We start from the raw sequence: 21483 nt of genomic DNA, 5'->3' as shown, positions 1-21483 counted from the left end.
CGTCAGCCTTCCTGCTCCTCTGATGCTGCTTGGCCTGCTGTGTTCATCCAGCTCTACACCTTGTTATCTCAGATTCTCCAGCATCCGCAGTTCCTACTATCATAGAATCATATAGTATTGAATACCTTTGAGCACATCAAGTCTATGTTCCTACCTACACTAGTCCCACTTTTCTGCACTAGGCCCATAGCCTTGAATGTTATGACACTTCAATAACTCATCCAAGTAGTTTTTAAAGGTTGTGAGATTTCCTGCCTCAAACACCAGCATTATAGACCCCCACCATCCTCAGGTCCCCTCTAAATCTCCTGCCTTTCACTTTAAAATTACACTCCATTATTACTGACCCTCTTATTCACCCTGTTATTTTCCTCATAATCTTATGCACCTCTATCAGGTTCTCACCTCAACCTTCTCTGCTTCAAAGGAAACAACCCAAGTTATCCAGGCTCTCTCATAGCTGAAATGTTCCAATCCAAGCAACATCCTGGTAAATTTCCTTTGCACCCCCTCCAGTATAATCATGTCCTTCCTGTAGTGTGGTGAGCAGAATGGCACACAGTTCTGTATAGATCCAACATGACCTGTCTGTCCACTAAAAGTTAAGGAAGCTTATCAGAGGTTGCTGCTGAGGTTGGTTGGTGGTGAGTCATCTACGGTCATCGGTGCCCTGGCTTCGAGGGTGAATAATGCGCTAATAGATCTATGCATCTGGCGCAGTTAAATAAATGGGTTGGGTAGGCACTTGTGGAAGCTCAAAGCCAATGGGGTTGATGGGAAGAGCGACAAGAAGGGATTGTGCACATTTGGAAGTTCAGCAATTGTCAGAGGCTGAGCCTGAGACTCAGTGATTGAGGAGTTACTGCTTTTTCCTTTCATCATGTTCTAACTAAGAAATGCGCGATGGATATGAAAATGGCTGCCATCATATCCAGAGTGGGTAGGGTTTTCATTCTGTTTTCTCCTGGAGTAAGATGAAAGTGGATGGCTGAGCTATTAGTGTGGGTGCAGGTGAGGGAAGTAGTGAAGTTTTCCAATGGAATGTGAGTAGGCAGCACAGAGGACTTGGAGGGCTAAGAGGGCGGGGGGTTGGCAAGTAGAAAGTGAGTGAGGAAAGATTTTGCAAGCAATAGTGACAGTGGTACAGCATGGGCTTTGGAGGGAGGTGGATGTAGTTGCATAATTAGAATGAGTGTGAGGTTACGGAGAGAAAATATTGGTACTTATCCTGACAAAGTGGGCAAGATTATTGATTTCTCATGGCATTGCTGTGTGTTTCTACGGACCATGGAGACCCTACTGATCAGAGGGGTTATTTTGGATCAGGTACCAGAGTCCGGTGCCATGATCTCCTCTGCCAGTCCTGTATGAAGAGGATGGCCCTTGCTTATATCATTCTGTCTGTCAGGACCTTCACGTCCTTGTCTGCAAAGTCTGACTCCAATTTTGCCTTGTCTGCCATGTCTGGGAAAATGAGTCAAACTGTTCAACACAGCTCCATACTGCCAGCGCTTGACTGGGTGCACAGCAGACTTTTAAATACAGTGCCGGTGTCAAGGATCCCATGAAATCCCAGCAGTGATGAGCACCTCATCTACAGCAAGTGGGCTAATGGGGATAGTAGCCCATGAGTGGGCCACCATAGGGGTGTGATACCTAGTCAGTGAAGTTGACCTTAGGATGATGGCATGAAAAAGCCCACTTGGCTTTGTGGAGAGAAGCTTTCAATGAAACTCGGCTAAAATTACACTTAGCTGATTTCTGGTTGGATTCAGTCCACATTTTCCCTTTACAAATAGATGTTTTGACAGGAGCTGTGAATATTAATAATTCTAATATTTCTTAGTGACCATACTTAGGACATAAACCTTACCAGGCAACTAAATAAATGACCGCTGCATGCTCTAACTAGAAGAAACAGATCAAGTTGCAACGAAAATAACATTTTTTAAAATAATGGGGAATGTGGTAGTCCGGGTTGGCTAACTTGGTTGGCCAGGTAGTGACTGGGTGGATCAGATTAACACCAACAACTTTGCTTAAATCACTGTTCCAGCTGAGGTAGTTTCATGGCCTGCCTGTTCAAAGTGTTCATTTAAAAAATATCTTAATACCTCCTGTGGTTCAGCAAATAATTACCGAGGATTTGCTTTCAGGTACAGAACTGAAAAAGATAATGAAGGATATGATGAGGTTCAACTCCTCCATCACATCCATATCACAATATGTTACTGCAACTAAGTTGGTAAAATAATAATCTTAAATATATAAAATAATCTTTGGATTGCCGTCCTTCTCCATTATGTTTGGAAACTTCCATTGTTACTTTTATAAAACTTGACAGGAAAGTAAATGGTTTAAAATATGTACATCCCTGGTTGCCAACAACTTGCACCAGTATTCTCCATATTCCATAATTACATGTGCTAATATTTTCCATATTCCATAATGACCTGTGCCAATATTTTGTACATTTGAAAACCATTCCATCAATTTGAATGGTTGGTATTACTTTTCTTTTAGATGTTTTAGTTACTGTCATCACTGAGCTGGTTTAAATTTCAAAAAACACACCCATTCAACAAAAAGAATTCATTATAATTTATGAAGTAGCAATGATGCAGTAAGAGCACATTGTTTTGAAACACTTAATTCCAGAGATTAGGACATGTTAGCACAAAACAAATCCATTGTGTCATCTGCAATAATAATCGTTTTTTAAGCAATATGAGTCACTTCTCACTTTAAATATTAAAAGGTGTTGATTCAGTTTTGGATGGATTAGTTACAGGTTGAACTGAAAATAAGAAAAGTCAGACTTCCCAGATGCATTGGACTGAATTTTAGCTTGTAGGGAAGTGTCAAGGACTGAAAAGTGGGGAAGTAATAACTCCACGGAAGCTAGTATCCCATCACCAAGTCAGCCTCTATTTACATGTGGGGAGTCTTTGACACTGATATTGGTCCCTCAGAGCCTGTTCTCAGGTGAACAGGATGTCTGACATTCCTGTTCTCATCTGTCAGCCAGGGCTCCCTAATTAAATCACATTAACAGCCAGCCCCAGTCAGGAAACCCATATTCTGAGGTCCACCTGGCTGACCTTGTACAATCACTACATCCCTCCTCCTCTAAGTCCGAGGACCTAGGCCGGTTCTTTTCTTTGTGGCTAAACCTAGGGCATTTTAGCATCGGGTCAAGTTCCTCCGTCTCTGCCTCTGATATGGGTGGCGTGTAAAGCACCACAGCCCAATGGAGTGTCTTGGAAGAAATTCATTCTTTTCTTCAGGCGGCAACGGCAGCAGGGCAGCGACACCCGCTGGGGCCATCTCAGATTCTGGGGTATCTTCAATGCACGACAGAGAGGGAGAGCCCATGGGTTCCGGAACAGCCGGAAAGGCTGTCCACGAGTTGTGCATGTTTTGCTTCCTCACCATTTGCGAGTTTGCAGCTTTCATATGGTGTATTTGCTTGTTCAGGACCTATCTGAACTTTATACGTCACTGGACCTGACCTCACATTGAAAATGCCTTTTACCCACAATGGGCCATGTCATCTGTCAGCCAGGGCTCCCTGATTGGACTCGACTAACAGCCCCAATTAAGGAACTCATATTCTATGAGGTCTACTTGTTTGACCTCATTACAATCACTACCGTAATAGCATGTTGAGAAGCTGTTCCAACCTGCTGACTGGTGTGAGCAACATTTGGAAGAGATGGATTGTCAATTTCAGATAATGACAGGTCAATAGGTCAGAATTTTCTCAGCTCTGGAGCTTGTCTGCTTTCTTTTCTTGTTTCTTTTCCTTTTACTTTGTTCTTTTTCATTTTTCTCACTTTAAAAGCCTTTATCAGCGTTTTCAGCAGGGCGAGAGAAGGCCCAACTTCCTGAGCATATATGGCAATGGCAGCAACAGTGCCGGCTCCTTCCAATAATCAGAGGCAGTAGCAATATACGCCTGAACAAAGCAAAGGCTGCTTTTGTGTGGTGGGCCCAGCATTGAGTTTCAACCCAGTTCGGGATCCAGCAGCTTCAGCGGACTCATGGTGATGATGACGTAGGTGGAGGCAAAATGGCACCTAAGAACGGTGAATCAGTTCCAGTGGCAGCAGCATGGCTCCAGGACATGTCTGGGCCCAGGCACCTGATGGTGGAGGCGCTGGCGTTCGAGGACTCGGAGCAGACTGAGGGATGGACTTTATGGCTTTGTTTTTCTGGCAGCAAGGACGAGGCAGGAGAGTGATCTGGACATTTCCTTTTCTTTTAGCTATTTCTTTTATGTTTACTTCTGTTCTTAATTCTGTCTTTTGTATACTAAGATGGTGCCCGAGAATGGTGACTTTGTACATTTTTTATTGCACTCCTGTATTCCTGTACTCGAGTACACGTGACAATAAAATCTAAATGATGGGGACAACAGCAAGACAGCTGGGAAAATGCGGTGAGAATGGAAAAATTAGAAAAAAAACATTTAATTTTGATCACAAGGTTTCAACGGCTGGATGAGAATTTTGTTAGTTAGTGTCAAGGAGTCTATTGCATGCATTTACATCTCAGTGTTACCTAATCTAATGTCAGTTATATGCAGGTTATTATTTCCCAGGCAGTGGAGAGAAACAAGATGGCACCAATTCACCTCATGAAAGTCAAAGCAGGTACCTAGCAGCTGCAACTGTTTGGCGTCCTCTCTGGCTCTCCATCTTGGTCAGAATTCCACAACACATTAGATCCCCGTCCATGGACATGGAGGCTAACATCAAGTAAGCACCAACCTTACCACATCATTATGACACAGCTTTGACTTACTTATAACACAATTCAACACTTCAGTATTTCACTTTGGTGTTCACCAACATCTTTCATTGCAATGCTGCTGCCAGGATGCTTTGTACACAGAGGCAGCCACCCATCTCATGCATTGGAATAGGGTGCATCTCTGGGCTCTTCATTATCTTATCAGCGCTTATTCATTTTACACTTAATTGGATGCCTTTCTGTGCATTGATGCCTCACTCAGAACTTAGACTCACAGTACTTCTTTCCTTGCTTTTTAGTGCATACATAAAGCCAGGCAACCATTTATGTTTGTCAGCTATGATCAGTCAAGAGGATAGACATATTGCAGTATGGTACCATGCTTCATCAATGTTACACCTGCAGCATGTGTCAGCAATTTAACATGGCAAACACACTGAATATGCTTCAACTAAACGGCATGTCTCAAAGTCGAAGGGGAATATTACTCAGTAAGTACAGGGGAATTGTCAACAGTGGGAGGTAATGGCACAGTAAGTCAAGGACATCATCTGTTATCAGTCCAATGGCTTGGACACATTACATTGGCTGCTTGGGGCTTTATGGCTCAGTGGTTGATGATACTGTGTTGTAGGATGGTGAAGTTGATGTTCCTTCTTATGAATGTCCTCATTTTCCTACTGGTACAGTCTGTGGCTCTCAGATCTGCAGCACGTATCTTTGTTGCAAGAGGTTTAACCCTCAGGTTAAACCACCACTAGTTGTGTGTGTCTCTCTCTCTCTCATGGGAGAACAGCCTGTGGCAACTTTACCTTTTTTTTAACTGTACTGCAATGAAACCCCAAACCTGGGAAAGTGTGAGAACCTCATGTTGAGGAGACATCTTTGTACCCTTAATGCTCTCAGTGGAAAAAAGATGTCGTATTGCATAGATACCGGGCCTCATGATGTGGCATTGCGTCTGCTACTTCTGTATAGGCTGTAATATTTATATATGTAAGCAGCAGAGTCTCGGGTTCAAGTTTATAGAAGGTGTAATGTAGTAGGCCGGACAGGAACGTGTTGGAGTCATCAAGATTGGAAGTAACAAATGCATAGATTAGGGTTTCAGAAGCACATGAGCTGAGATAGGGGCAGCGCCAAATGACATGACGGAAGTAAAAACAGGCAGACTTTTATTGGCACAAATATATGTTAGGAAGCTTATCTCCAGTTGTAATATGAGATAATGGATGGAATTTTCCTATTGAGTTTCCTAGATAGAAACTGGGCCTACCTCCATCAGAAAATCCATTGAATCTTATACCATTCAGGTAGCTGATTGTTGGCTGCTTGGCTTTCTGGAGGAATTCTGAACCCATAGCAGAAGATCCTGCCCTACTGGACTTATTGGCCACACAGGCACTGACATCTCCAGAACCCGGCAGCATCATGTTGGGGACGAAGGCTTCTGCTAGGAAACCCCACCCTCACCTCATCCCTGGATCCCTAAATGGCGAATCAACAACAGGAAAGATAGATATTCTTTCGGGGGCGGGGGGGGAGGTGGGTGGCTTCTGGATTTGGGGGTCATGCTGAGAGAGGCGGGAATGGAAGTTAGTTCTCAGCAGCAACCTCTCTGCCTTAGTTCGAGACCCTCAATCTTAACTAAATTAGAAAAGATGGAGGCACCGTCTCTCCACCCAATCCCAAACGGTCAGCCTGCTTGCACTGGTTTATCAGCTGGGTAGGCCTACTCTTTCTCATCCTGCATGAAGCTGGAGCAATTGCAGCCCAGGTGAGATTAGACCCTTAGTTAATTGACCATTTAAAGGCTTTAACTGGTGTAAAGGGCAGCAAAATTGATCGTGGACCTTTCTCACCCAAAACTTTCTCTCTGAAATGGTGAAGGGAACAGACAACTTCCCAATGCTAATCCACCTGATTACGTGGCTCACCCATAACCTTCTTGAAAACCTTTCCCCAAGGTTGTGAACAGTTTAGTTTTGTTGCTTGTGAGAGGTTGGAATTGGTGGCTTGGGAACAGAGATTGTAGTGGTGACTGAAGACAACAGCTTAAGTCTTCCAAACATTTACCTGTAAAACTTAATTTATGTTTACCCAGTGCTGATGTTGAGTAAGCAACTTGATAATTTAGAAACAGTGGAGAAGATGAGACAGGTGGTGATAAGATGATGAGAATTCCAAAATCTCTTCAACCTCTATGACAAAATAACTCCTCATGGATAACCCCTTTACTTTTAAATAGTAATTCCTAGTTCCACCCTGTCAAGACCCACACGAGTTTATATGTCACAATCAATTCGCCTTTTACTTCTCTAAACTCTAGCAATTATAAGTCTAGTCTGACTAACCTTTCCTCACAAAACAACCTGGCTATTCCGGGTATCAATCCAATAAACCTTTGCTGAATACCTTCCAATGCATTTACGACCTTCTACATTTAAGGATACTAATGCTGTGCATAGTCCCTTAGATGTGGCCTCACCAATGTCCTGTGAAACCATAGCATAACCTCCCTCCTTTTGTATTCAATTCTGTCACAAGAAATAATAACATTCTATTAGCTTTCCTAATTACTTGCTGTACTTTCACACTAACCTTTTGTGATTCACGCACAAGGACACCCACATTTCTCTGAATCTCAGAGCTCTGCCATCTCTCACTGTTTAAATTATATGTTCCTTTTGTATTCTTCCAATCAAAATGGGCAATTATGTGTTCCTACATTATGCAATATTAGCCACTCAGTTAACCTATCCATATCCTTTAGTAACCCTCTTATATCCTCCTTACAGATTTCCTATCTTTGTGTCATCAGCAAATTAGCACCATAGCTTCAGTGATTTCATTTCAGTCATTGACGTAGATTGTAAAAAGTTGAGTGCCAGGCACTGACCATTGTGCACACCATCATTACAACTTGCCAAACAGAAAATAAACAATTTATGCCTACTCTGTTTTCTGTCAGCAAGCCAATCTTCCATCCCTACTAACATGTTAATCTCTACACTAACAACTTTTATTTTCTGCGTTATCTTTGATGTGACACCTTATCAAATGCCTTCTGTAAATCTAATACCAGTACGTCCATCAGCTCGCCTTTATCCACAGCACAAGCTACTTCTTCACAAGACTCCAATCATTTGTTTAAAAATGATTTCCTTTTCACAAATCCATGTTGACTCTGCTTGATTATCTAAAGTGTGAGTTTGAATGAAGGATCCTGCTATACTATCTTTAAAAATAGCTTCTGACATCTTCTACATGACAGATGTTAAGCTAACAAGTTTGTAGTTTTCAACTTGCTAACTCCTTTATTCAAATATGGATGGAGACAATATATCGCTACTTTCCAATCTAATGGAGCTTTCCCTGAATCCAGGAAATTTCGGAAAATTAAAACCGATGCATCACGATCTCATTAGTTCTTCTTTTAAGATTCTAGGATTAAATCAATCAGGACATGTGGATTTGGCAGTTCCAATAATTGCTTAGTACATCTTTCCTCGAATTGTAACTTTCTTGAGGTACTCCTTTGACTCCACAATTTAGTTTAAAATCACCTCTACCTCCCTAGTCACATGGTTCACTGGAGTGCTAATTCCAGCATAGTTCAGGTTTAGACCACTCCAATGGTATAGCCCCACTTTTCCTAGTATCAGTGTCAGTGTCCATGAAGCAGAACACACTTCTACCTTGAGTCCAGCATTTGTTTCTCAAATCTTATTTGCCCATTGCCGTTTTGCATGTGGCTCAGATAATCATAGAATCAGAGTCCCTACAATTTGGAAGCCGGGCATTTGGTTCATTCAGCCCACACTGACCCTCCGAAGAGCGACCCACCCACTCTATCTCTGTAACCCTGCATTTCCCATGGCTAATCCATCCAGAGGCAATTTAGCATGGCCAAATCACCATATCTTTGGACTATGGCAGCAAACTGGACCAGCTGGAGGAAACCCAGGCTGACATGGGGACAATGTGTAAACTTCACACAGACAGTTGCCTGAGGCTAGAATCGAACCTGGGTCCCTGGCGCTGTGACGGATCAGTGCCAACAACTGTGTCACTGTGCCATCCAGAACCTTACAGTATCTGCTTCTTAATTTGGTACATTTAATACATTATTATAAATACGCCAAAATTCTTTCCTTGTTCTACCTATATGGATCATGTTGACTCGATCCTTCCTTTCTCACCAGAAATTCCTCTCCAGGCCTGAGCAGACGTCCTGAACCTTGGCACGAGGCATAGTGTTCTGGACACTTGTGGCAGAGAACAGAGACAATCCTCTGGCTTTACTGTCTCCTAATATCATTATAAGCCTTTTTGCTCCCTCTACTTGAAAGTTTTCATGTACTTTAGTACAGTGGTCAGTTAGCTCATCTATCCTGCAGTCTCACTCTCAAATAAACAAGATGAAAGAACATTAAACCTTTTGGACAACTGCAAAGACTGAGTCTCCTAAACTCCTGTTTGGATCAGCCACACTCCCCTGTTTCTGACCACTGATCAAATAAGAAGACATTATCTTAATAGTGTGACCTCCTCCTGGTACAAAATATCCAGGCACCTTGCTTACTCCCTGAGAAGTTGCAGTGTTTTCAGCTCAGCCCTCAATGTGATACCACCTTAAGTCACAAACACTGGAGTTGTGTTTGCTCTAGATCATATTGTCATCCAGAAGCTTCCACATGTTGCAGCTTTGAACATCACCTATCCTTTCATCCTTAATGTGTTTAATTAACTACTTATTTATTTTATTCAATTCTTTACTTTCCTTTATGTATTTATTAACCTTAGCACAAGTTCCTGTACGATTTTAAAACCTAGCATCATCAAATACATGTTAAGCACTTAACAGATACTCAAAAACTAGCTTGTTTCTTCCCTGATAGTACAGCAAGAACAATTCCAGTAAGGCAAAAGTTAAAATAATCAAAGGAACACCTACTTTCCCCCTTCTCCAACTACGCTTACTCTGCCAACTCTGAGAACTCTGTTCAAAGTTGCATTCATCCTTCCTTCACCTTGACCTTATTCTCCTAACAAGTACCTGCTATTTCAGATGCTTCAGCTAACTTCTCACGCCATCCCAAATTTTCACTTGAATCACCATCACTGAGCATAATTAACCAATTTTTGTAATTTAAGGATGGTTTAGAGCTTTCTGCAATCAACTTGGGATTTCTAAAAAAAAATCTTACAAAGGATGTGAGCATTGCTAGCAATGCTGGTTAGGTTCACCCACAAATTGTAGGGGAGACATGGGGAGAGAGAGAGAGAGAGACCACTTTTTGTGTTTGATGATGGTAAGAAATCTTTTCTGCTGGATGTGAAATTTTCGAGTGTTCACAGTCACTGAACTAACTGTTAACCCTTGGTGGTTTAGTTTATTTGTTCATTGTTCATTGGCTGTCAAAATGCTGTCTTATTTATTTGTGTGTTTTCCTTTCCTGGAGCTTGGGCACTGAAGATACTTTGAATTTAGTTAACATTTTGAGGGTGTACAGTGATGTGAAAATAGCAAGTTCTTGTTTCGGTTTGGAACATGTACAGTTAAGTTGATGTCCCTATAAAGAACTATCGGTAGTCACGCAAGCAGAAAACTGGCTACAGGATGCTTTTTTGGAATTAATTTCTCAAGGGCTTTGTAAAAACTTACCTCTTAGAATTAATTAGTCATTTAAAACCAATAGAAGAAAGTAAATCGAAGCAAATAGCATAACTTACTTCCTCTTTCCTTACAAAGTGTGTTGTATTTATTTTAGGGAAAGAGTCCTGGATAAATGGTTAATTTCAGAACCTTTATGATTAAATTACCATGTTTGGAAATTTTTTTTCTGGTCAGAGTAAGCTTCCAAATATTATTTTAACATATGGGTGAATGTTTAATTCCGGATGATAAGATTTGCTTATGTTAAATGTTTAGTGGTGTTAATAGGTACTCTTAAAAAAAAGGGACAAATAGAATTTTGGAATAGAATTATCCGATGTAATGTCCTAAAATCTGAGAAAATCAATGATGAAGTGAGCTTCTTGATACACTAAAATTTAAAACATGCCAGATAGAAATCTGTGAAGAGACAGCAGCCGGCACTGTAATCTTGCAAGGAAAGCCAGGGAGCCTTGAGAATGTAGTTGCCAACATTACCCCAACTGTTACCCCTACGTAGTGAGACAAAGAAAATGTGTAATATCACCCAGGAGCCAGAAAGGGTGGACTACCGAGTAGGACCCTTAGGCACAGTTAAGGAAGGGATCAACAGGTCCCTTTCCCCCAGTGAAGTTAAAGAAGCCCTCTGTAAAAACTGGATTGTATTCACAGAGAATTCCCGTGACGATTTCAATGACAGCATCTCTTATATTCCACTGAAATCAGAACTAAAACAAGGAGTAGTTTGAATGCATCATAAGTTCAAATGTTTCAAAGCTTATTTCATTGAGAATTTTAAAAGATTTTCTTAAACTGTTGTAGAAAAGATGACAATGTGAGAAGGAGGAAACTTGCTCTCAAAACAAAGATAAGTGCTTTGGAAGACACCCAATTTAAATGCAGAATTTGGAATGAGACATGTATTGGTTGTATACACATATTGTGTCTTTTTGAAGGTGGTCCTAGGAGAAAGAACGAGTAAAGATTTTCTTTAAGACAATAGAAATTTAAAATGCCAGTTTGAGATTATCAGAAGATTTCAGAAGTTTCTGAATGGAGCACATGAAAGTACCACATGATGCCACCTGGTGACTTGGGCCCTGCCCCTTCTCAGACCAGGAGAATTAACTCTTCCTGTGACAATTTTAAATATTCTCACACACCTTCTGTGTGATTTTGGACAGGACTAAATTCTGGATTTCTAAATTTACAGGTATGTTTGGCCATTATCAACTTACAAGTCTTTGAAAACAAGGGAACCCTGAGCTGACAATGATCACTTGAATCTTCAATATGAGAGCACTGTTCAAAACTACCAAGTCTGGATGTAATTGTTTATGAAATTGGGATTAATAAAATTACTTGATACAAATTGCTATTCAATCACGCAATGGAAATTCAATTGAATTTTAAAGGGCAAATAAATCTAAATCTTTAAATTTTAATTGAAAACAAGAGCCAAAGGAAACAGCCTAGGTGGTTTTAATTTATGTCAATAAAAACAGGGAGAGTTTATTTGGGAAGAAACTGATTGACCAGTAATGAAACCTTTGAGGCCAACAATAATGCTGGGGCTATACACACAAAAAAAATCCTTGAGTCTATTGGTGCCAATTTTGAATTTGGAATAATTTTAAAAGAAAAGTCGAGTATAATCTAGCAAATTGTACGTTCTTTGTAAGAAAGATCAAACAAGTAAAATTTGGTAATGCTTGAAACCGCACAAGGAATAATGTTTGTTTGTTTGTCTGTTTTAAAGCTATTATATGTTTTTTTTTAAACAGGATGGAAAGGTTTCTCCAGAGTTCCTGAATCAGACAGAATGGTAATTAATGGGAGCCACACTTAGAATAAAAGAATAGTGACAAGGAAAGAGTGACACAGCATTAAATGAAAATGGGAATCACTCACCTTAGACATAGCTAAATGGAATGTATCCAATGAAACAGAAGTGTAGACAGAATTAAATAATTGACAGTTTTCCCTTGGAGATATGTGAGTCCTTGCCTATAAGTTCTTTTTAAAGGGAACTGAACTGGGTGATTTGGACATCACCTAGAACATTGGAGGATAGGAGAATACATTGGCCCCGTCCACCAACTTTTAATCTTTTGTAAAGATTGGCTGAAAGTCAAGAATGAATGGCATGATCTTGGATACCAATGTAAGTGTGTAAAGTGATTGTTACATCTGAAGTAACTAACATGAGGGAATGGATGGCATAAGTGCACGGAAAAAAAGCTCTCAGATATGTACAGCTACTTGACAAAATGTTTTTTGTGGCCTATACAGTTGGAAGATTAACGGGGGGGGGACACACAAAAGAAATATACACACAAGATGGGTAAAACTGAAGGAAGAACTGGAGAATCTTTTAAGTCCATGCATAATCTGTCACTGTAATTTAGTGTACTGTAACTAATTAAGCATGAGCTAATCTCACAAGTACCAGGTAATTTATAGCCAACCCCTTGCACCTAAATGATGCAGAAATCCAAAGCTTCAACAATATGCTCCCTCTTATGGCATCCCATTAGTGTATTACTGCCAATTGTTTGTTTTATTTGCCTATATAATGGCTTGTAAACTTTTCACATAAAATATTAGCTTGCAACTATTGAATAACACATACCTGCTTACGTAAAGTTTTGATCAACTTGTTTGAAGATGTCAAGGGTAATCCACAAATGATATCTCCAAACCAGATCATTAAGGGTTAATTGGACATTGTAATAAGCAATTGGAGATTGGAAAAATACGTGAAAACAGACTGTATTGCAAGAAAGCGGACTTGGCGTGGGAACAAGCTGTTTTGTCTCGACATCGGGACATGTTTTTGACCACCAAAAACAGAGGAATACTTGGGAAAAGCACTCAGAAGAGGCAATTCAACACGCAACATCAAATCTAGTACAGTATTAATATCAGGGACTTCTAACAGTTTGTTGGACTTAGCCATTGGACTGTGTTTGGCGACTGGATATAACACTCACTTGTTGAACATGTCTGAGGTAGTTTAAACTAATAGATTCACTCACTAATTGGTATATGTCTAAAGTAGTTTAAGCTAATACTAATTTGTTCCAACATATCTAAAGTAGATAAAGCTAATAAATTTGCTTTGTATCAAAGTGCACATGTCTTCTTGTATTCATTTTGATCAGACTTTAAAGAATCAGTTAAGGCAATTTAGCCTAACATCACAGTCTTCCAGATATTGGAACCAGTGAGAGTGAAGGAACCATAACATAGTTCCAAGTCACAGTGGTGTGTTTCTTGGAGGGCAATTGCAATAAGTGGTGTTCCAATGCATCTGCTGTTCATGACGGTCTAGGTGGTAGAGATCACAGGTATGAAAGTTGGTGAATTACAACGTACTACCATAAGGACTAGGAACAGGAGTAGGCAATTTAGCATGCTCCATCATTCAATACATTCATGGGTGATCCCATTTTGGCTTCAACTCCACGTTCCTTCTCCTTCTCATTAACACCTCAACCCATTACTAATTAAAAACTATCTCCTCCTCAAATTTATTCATTGTCCTGGCACACACTGTACTTTAGGGCAGTGAATTTCACAGACTGACGATCCCTTATGTTAAGTAATTTTGCCTCAGCTCTATATTAAAGTTGCTAAATTTATGACAACTTGTTTTAGATTAGCCCACAAGGGGAAGTATCGATGCCATGTCTATTTTGTCAATTATCTTTAAAATCTTATTTGCCCCAATTAGATCTCTTCTCATTCTTCAAACCTCTACAGAATAGAGGCCTAAACTGCTCAATCTCTCTTCATAAGATAAAGCCCTCATCTCTGGAATCAATCTAGCAAGGCTCCTCTGAACTGCCTCCAATGCAACGACATACCTCCTCAAGTCAGGGGTCCAAAAGTGCATACAAATCTCTAGACCAGATCTAATTAATGCTTTGTACAGTTGTAGCAACACTTGACATTTTTATATTTTATTACTTTAGCAATAAATGCCAAAATTCACTTTGCCTTCCTTATTACATGCCGTACCTGCATTCTAATTTTCTGCAATTCATGCACAAGACTCCTGTGCATTGAAGTACTCTGAAGTTTTTCTCCATTTAGATAATAAGTTGCCTTTCTATTTTTTGATCAAAACAAATTATCCATGTTAAACTCCATCTGCCAAATTTTGGCTCATTTATCTAACCTATCCATATGCATTTATAATTTTTTAATTTCTTCATTGCACCTTATTTTCCCACCTATTTTAGTGTTTTCTGAAAATTTGGCTAGAGTACCCTCTATCTCTATATCCAAGTAATTAATATAGATTGTAGATAGTTGGGGTTGGAGGATCAAACCCTAAGGCATACCATGAGTTACATCTTGACAACCAGAAAAAGCCGCCTTTATTCTGATTCTCTGCTTTCTTTTGGTTAGTCAGTCCTCTATCTAAATTAATACATTACCCCTAATACATGATATTACCTTGTGTATTAAGCTATTGTGTAGCAACTTATTAAATGTCTTCTGAAAGTCCAGATCTACCAATCCACTGGATCCCTATTATCTATTTTGCTAGTTACATCTTTGAAGAACTCAATGAAATTAGTCAAACACGATTTGCTCTTCATTAAACCATAATGACTCTGATGGATTGCGTCTTGACTTATCAAATGTCTTGCTATTACTTCCGTAATAATAGATTCTAATAATTTTCCAATGACACGTGTTAAACGAGCTGGTCTTTAGTTTCCTAATTTCTGCCTCCCTCCTTTTTTGAATAAGACATTATATTAGTATTTTCCCAATTCCCTGGAACCTTTCCAGCATCCAGGGAATTTGGAACAGTAAAACCAGTGGATCCACTATTTCTGCTGCCACTTCCTTTAAGACTGTATGATAGAACAAAGAACAAAGAAAATTACAGCACAGGAACAGGCAGTTCGGCCCTCCAAGCCTGTGCCGATCCAGATCCTCTATCTAAACTTGTCGCCTATTTTCCAAGGATCTGTATCCCTCTGCTCCCTGCCCATTCATGTATCTGTCTAGATACATCTTAAATGACGCTATCGTGCCCGCCTCTACCACCTCCGCTGGCAACGCGTTCCAGGCACCTACCACCCTCTGCGAAAAAAACTTTCCACGCATATCTCCCTTAAACTTTTCCGCTCTCACCTTGAAATCGTGACCCCCTAGTAATTGAGTCCCCCACTCTGGGAAAAAGCTTCTTGCTATCCACCCTGTCTATACCTCTCATGATTTTGTAAACATCAATCAGGTCCCCCCTCAACCTCCGTCTTTCTAATGTAAATAATCCTAATCTACTCAACCTCTCTTCATAACTAGCACCCTCCATACCAGGCAACATCCTGGTGAACCTCCTCTGCACCCTCTCCAAAGCATCCACATCCTTTTGGTAATGTGGCGACCAGAACTGTACGCAGTATTCCAAATGTGGTCGAACCAAATTCCTATACAACTGTAACATGACCTGTCAACTCTTGTACTCATTGCCCCGTCGGATGAATGAAAGCATGCCGTATGCCTTCTTGACCACTCTATCGACCTGCGTTGCCACCTTCAGGGTACAATGGACCTGAACACCCAGATCTCTCTGTGCCTCAATTTTCCCCAAGGCTTTTCCATTTACCACATAATTCGCTCTTGAATTGGATCTTCCAAAATGCATCACCTCGCATTTGCCTGGATTGAACTCCATCTGCCATTTCTCTGCCCAACTCTCCAATCTATCTATATTCTGCTGCATTCTCCGACAGTCCCCTTCACTATCTGCTACTCCACCAATCTTAGTGTCATCTGCAAACTTGCTAATCAGACCATCTATACCTTCCTCCAGATCATTTATGTATATCACAAATAACAGTGGTCCCAACACAGATCCCATCTGGACCTGGGGACTTGTCCACCCTAATGCCTTTTAGAATACCCAACACTCCCTCCCCCTCCTTATGCTGACTTGACCTAGGGTAATCAAACATCTATCCCTAACCTCAACATCCATCATGTCCCTCTCGTCAGTGAATACCAACGCAAAGTACTCATTAAGAATCTCATTCATTTTCTCTGACTCCTCGCAAAACTTCCCTCCTTTATCCTTGAGTGGGCCAAGCCTTTCTCTAGTTACCCTCTTGCTCCTTATGCATGAATAAAAGGCTTTGGGATTTTCCCTAACCCTGTTTGCTGAAGATATTTTAGCCCTCTTAATTCCTCATTTCAGATTGGTCCTACTTTCCTGATATTCTTAGAAATCTTCATCTGTTTTCAGTCGCCTAGACCTTATGTATGCTTCCTTTTTCCTCTTTGCTAGTCTCACAATTTCACCTGTCATCCATGGTTCCCTAATCTTGCCCTTTCTATCCCTCATTTTCATAGGGACATGTCTGTCCTGCACTCTAATCAACCTCTCTTTAAAAGCCTCCCACATATCAAATGTGGATTTATCCTCAAACAGCTGCTCCCAATCCACATTCCCCAGTTCCTGCCGAATTTTGCTATAGTTGGCCTTCCCCCAATTGAGCACTCTTCCTTTAGGACCACTCTTGTCTTTGTCCATCAGTATTCTAAAACTTACGGAATTGTGATCACTATTCCCAAAGTAATCCCCTATCGAAACTTCAACCACCTGGCCGGACTCGTTCCCCAACACCAGGTCCAGTATGGCCCCTTCCCGAGTTGGACTATTTACATACTGCTCTAGAAAACCCTCCTGGATGCTCCTTATAAATTCTGCTCCATCTAAACCCCTAACCCTAAGTGAATCCCAGTCAATGTGGGAAAATTAAAATCTCCCATCACCACCACCCTGTTGCTCCTACATCTTTCCATAATCTGTCTACATATTTGTGCCTCTATCTCACGCTCGCTGTTGGGAGGCCTGTAGTACAGCCAAAACATTGTTACCGCACCCTTCCTATTTCTGAGCTCTGCCCATATTGCCTCACTACTCGAGTCCTCCATAGTCCCCTCCTTCAGCACAGCTGTGATATCCTCTTTGAAGAGTAATGCAACTCCTCCACCCCTTTTACCTCCCCCTCTATCCCGCCTGAAGCATCTATATCCTGGGATATTTAGTTGCCAATCTTGCCCTTCCCTCAACCAAGTCTCAGTAATAGCAATAACATCATACTCCCAGGTACTAATCCAAGCCCTAAGTTCATCTGCCTTACCTACTACACTTCTCACATTAAAACAAATGTACCTCAGGCCACCTGTCCCTTTGCGTTCATCATCTGCTCTCTGCCTACTCCTCCCCTTAGTCACACTGACTTCATTATCTAGCTCCTTACAGGCTTTAGTTACTACCTCCTTACAGTCCACTACCCTTCTCATTTGGTTCCCATCCCCCTGCCACATTAGTTTAAACCCTCCCCAACAGCGCTAGCAAAAGCACCCCTTAAGACATTGGTTCCAGTCCTGCCCATGTGTAGACTGTCCGATTTGTAATAGTCCCACCTTCCCCAGAACCGGTCCCAATGTTCCAAAAATCTGAACCCCTCCCTCCTGCACCATCTCTCAAGCCGCTCATTTATCCTGCCTATTCTTTCATTTCTACTCTGACTAGCACGTGGCACTGGTAGCAATCCTGAGATTACTACTTCTGAGGTCCTACTTTTTAACTTGGCTCCTACCTCCCTAAATTCTGCTTGTAGGACCTCATCCCGTGTTTTACCTGTATCATTGGTGCCTATATGCACCACGACAGCTGGCTGTTCACCCTCCCCCTTCAGAATGTCCTGCAGTCGATCTGAGACATCCCTGACCATTGCGCCTGGGAGGCAACATACCATTCGGTATAGTAGGAACTGCAGATGCATTCGGGAGTCTCGTTTTCGACCACAGAACCGCCTATCTACTCCCCTTACAATTGAATCCCCAATGACTATAGCCCTTCCACTCTTTTTCCCGCTCTTCTGTACAGCAGAGCCAGCCATGGTGCCATGAACCTGGCTACTGCTGCCTTCCCCTGGTGAGCCATCTCCCCCAACAGTATCCAAAACGGTATACCTGTTTTGGAGGGAGATGACCGCAGGGGCCACTTGCACTGCCTTCCTGCTTTTTGTCCGCCTTTTGGTCACCCATTCCCTTTCTCCCTCAGCAATCCTAATCTGCGGAGTGACCAATTTGCTGAGCGTGCTATCCATGACTTTCTCAGCATCGCGGATACTCCAAAGTGAGTCCATCCACAGCTCCAGAGCCATCATGCGGTCTAACAAGAGCTGCAGCTGGACACACTTCCTGCACGTGTAGGAGTCAGGGACATCAGCCGTGTCCCTGAGCTCCCACATTGAGCAAGAGGAGCATAACACGGGTCTGGGATCTCCTGCCATTTTTACTCTTAATCTTAACTTAGTCCTACTATAATATCAAATACTAGATAAATGAAATGAAAAAAATTTGTACCAAATCACTCTACTTACCAGCACACGATTAAAAAAAGATAAAGAAAAACACTTACCTTATCAACACACCAGAGTCTTTTTTTTTGGTCAGAGGAGGAGGGTGGGTGGGAGACACTACACGTGTAGTGTCTAGGGTTTAGCCACTGCCCAAATATATCAATTCACTCATGTGCCGAGAGCGCAATTCGACCGCTCCCACTCAGTTCCGCTGCCGAAAAGAAGAACTTACCTCCCGGCAGGCTCCTGGTCCTCGCTCTCACTGCTCCCGCTGCTGCAAAAAATGGAGTCCGCTGATTGCACGAGGTACATTTTTAACTGGGAAACTTACCTCCCGGCAGACCCTTGGTCCTCGCTCTCACTGCTCCCGCTACTGCAGCAAAAAATGGAGGCCGCTGATTGCACAAGGTATGTTTTTAACTGGGAAACTTACCTCCCGGCAGACCCTTGGTCCTCGCTCTCACTGCTCCCACTTCTGCTGCTGCTGCAAAAAATGGAGGCTATAAGGCCCTGGGCACTTATCTGCCTTTAATCCCAAGATTTTGGTCAGTACTTTTTCCCTTGTGATGACAACTTGAAATAATTTCCTCTCCTGAAAGACAATATATAACTCTGGATTGTGACTGGCAGGAGAAGCAAGACCTGAACAATATACAGGTTTGGGTTGATAAATAGCAAGTGACATTCATATCACATGAGACATGACTATCTCCTATACAATGTCTAACCATCTTCCCATGAGTTCTTCTTGTTCATTTCAAGTTTCTCCCTTCCTATAACTTCTGCAATACCTGCTACTATTAGGATAATAACCAGTGTCCTCTACTGTGAAAACTGAGGCAAAATATTGATGTAGGTGTCCGCCATTTCTGTATTCCTCACGATTAACTTCCCATTCTCTTCCTCCAAGTTGCTGCAGTACAATTTTGCTGCAGTAGACAGGGCACATTGCTGCAGTGGACGGGATACAATGTGTCCCTCCATTGTATTGTGTAAAGCAACCATGGCGTGGAAATGGGATAAGTTACATTAAAATTATATTCAACCATAACTTTTTCATTAGCACAGCATATTTCTCTCTCTGCAATTACTATCAAACTGGGAGTTCAACCTGGGTTCAATGAAGAGTGCAAGAGGGCATGCCAGGAGCTGCGCCAAGCATTCTGAAAAATGAGGTGTCAACCCGGTGATGAAGTAATGCACCAAGGAGCCCTCACAAAACTGAAGTCAATGGGAATCGGGGGCAAACTCTTCTGGTTGGAGTCATACCTAACATAAAGGAAGGTGGGTCTGTTTGGTGGAAGTCGATAATACCAGCAGAAATTCCTCAGGGTAGTGTCCCAGGTTCTACAATCTTAATGTGCTTCATCAATGACTGTACCTCCATTCTGAGGCGACAATTGGGGATGCTTGCTAATGATTGCACAATGCTCAGCATTACTTGCAATGACTGAGACAGTCCATGTTCTCATACAGGCAAGTGCCCAGCAATGAACTCCTTCAACAAGACAGGATCTGACCATAAACCCTCGATGTTTCATGGCATTACTACTGCTTATGACTGTACAGTGTTCAGCACCATAATCCCACAGATACTGAAACAATCCTGGACTGATACTGAAGCATGACCTGAACAATATACAGGCTTGGGTTGATAAATAGCAAGTGACATTCATATCACATGAGACATGACTATCTCCTATACAATGTCTAACCATCTTCCCATGAGTTCTTTTTGTTCATTCATGAGATATGGATGTCGCTCACCAGACCTTATCGAACTGCTGCTGTCCTTGGGGTGTAGGGACACCCACAACACTATTAGGGATGAAGCTTCAAGATTTTTACCCAATGATAGTGGAGGAACATTGATATAATTCTAAGTCACATAGGTGTGTGATTTGAAGGGCAACATGTAAGTGGTGGTGTTTCCATCCATCTGCTGTTCTGGTCATTATTGGTAGAGGTCACAAGTCTAGAAGGTGCTATCTAAGGAAATTAGTGAGTTACTGCAATGTATCCTCCATGATCAAAACTCTGGAGGTTACCATTTACTAGAAACTTAACTGGGCCAGCCATACAAATAACTTGGTTACAAGAGCAGGTCAGAGGCAAGGAATACTGCGAGTAACCCACGTCTTATATCGCCTGTCTATTATCTAAAATGTACAAGTTAGGAGTGTGATGCACTTGCCTGATGGCTGCAGTTTGCTTGATTGGCCTCATTCACCACCTTCAATATTGATACCCTTCACATTGTGCACTGGCTGCTACTATCAACAATATGCACTGCAGTAATAAACCAAAGGTCCTTCAATAGCACCTTCCAAACCTGGAACTCTCTCAACAGCGCTATATATATCCCTACACTATGAGGACTGCAGCGGTTCAAGAAGGCAACTCACTACCATTTTCTTCAGGGCATTCAGAGGCAGGCAATAAATGCTGACCTAGCCAGCCATGCCCACATCCAATGAATGAATTAAAAAAAAAATTCACCAAGGTCAGTAGAGAGTATCGCACAACATTCCAGACTTGTATAATGCTTTTTTTCCTTTAAGGGATGTGGCTGTTGCATGCAAGGCCATCATCCCTTTAGCTGATTTGTTAGCCTGTTTCAAAGGCCGCTTAAAAGTCACCACATTGCTTCTGGTCTGTAGCCACATGTAGGCC

General features: G+C 41.6%; 1 protein-coding gene across 1 annotated transcript in view; it reads right to left on the bottom strand.

Annotated features, from left to right (window-relative positions):
• LOC109917058 (collagen alpha-1(XXI) chain-like) overlaps positions 1-19815 on the bottom strand; it is a 107736-nt gene extending 87921 nt beyond the window's left edge. Inside the window, exon 1 of the mRNA XM_048597079.1 lies at positions 19693-19815. Within this exon, the coding sequence (XP_048453036.1) occupies positions 19693-19815 (123 nt within the window). The remainder of the gene's footprint in view (positions 1-19692) is intronic.
• Positions 19816-21483: the final 1668 nt, after the last annotated feature.

This window comes from Rhincodon typus, chromosome 5, assembly GCF_021869965.1.
Source record: "Rhincodon typus isolate 14 chromosome 5, sRhiTyp1.1, whole genome shotgun sequence".
In the NCBI taxonomy this organism is placed as follows: Eukaryota; Metazoa; Chordata; class Chondrichthyes; order Orectolobiformes; family Rhincodontidae; genus Rhincodon; species Rhincodon typus.
Note: the sequence above shows the minus strand (reverse complement) of the source record. Positions and strands in the feature narration are given on the sequence as shown.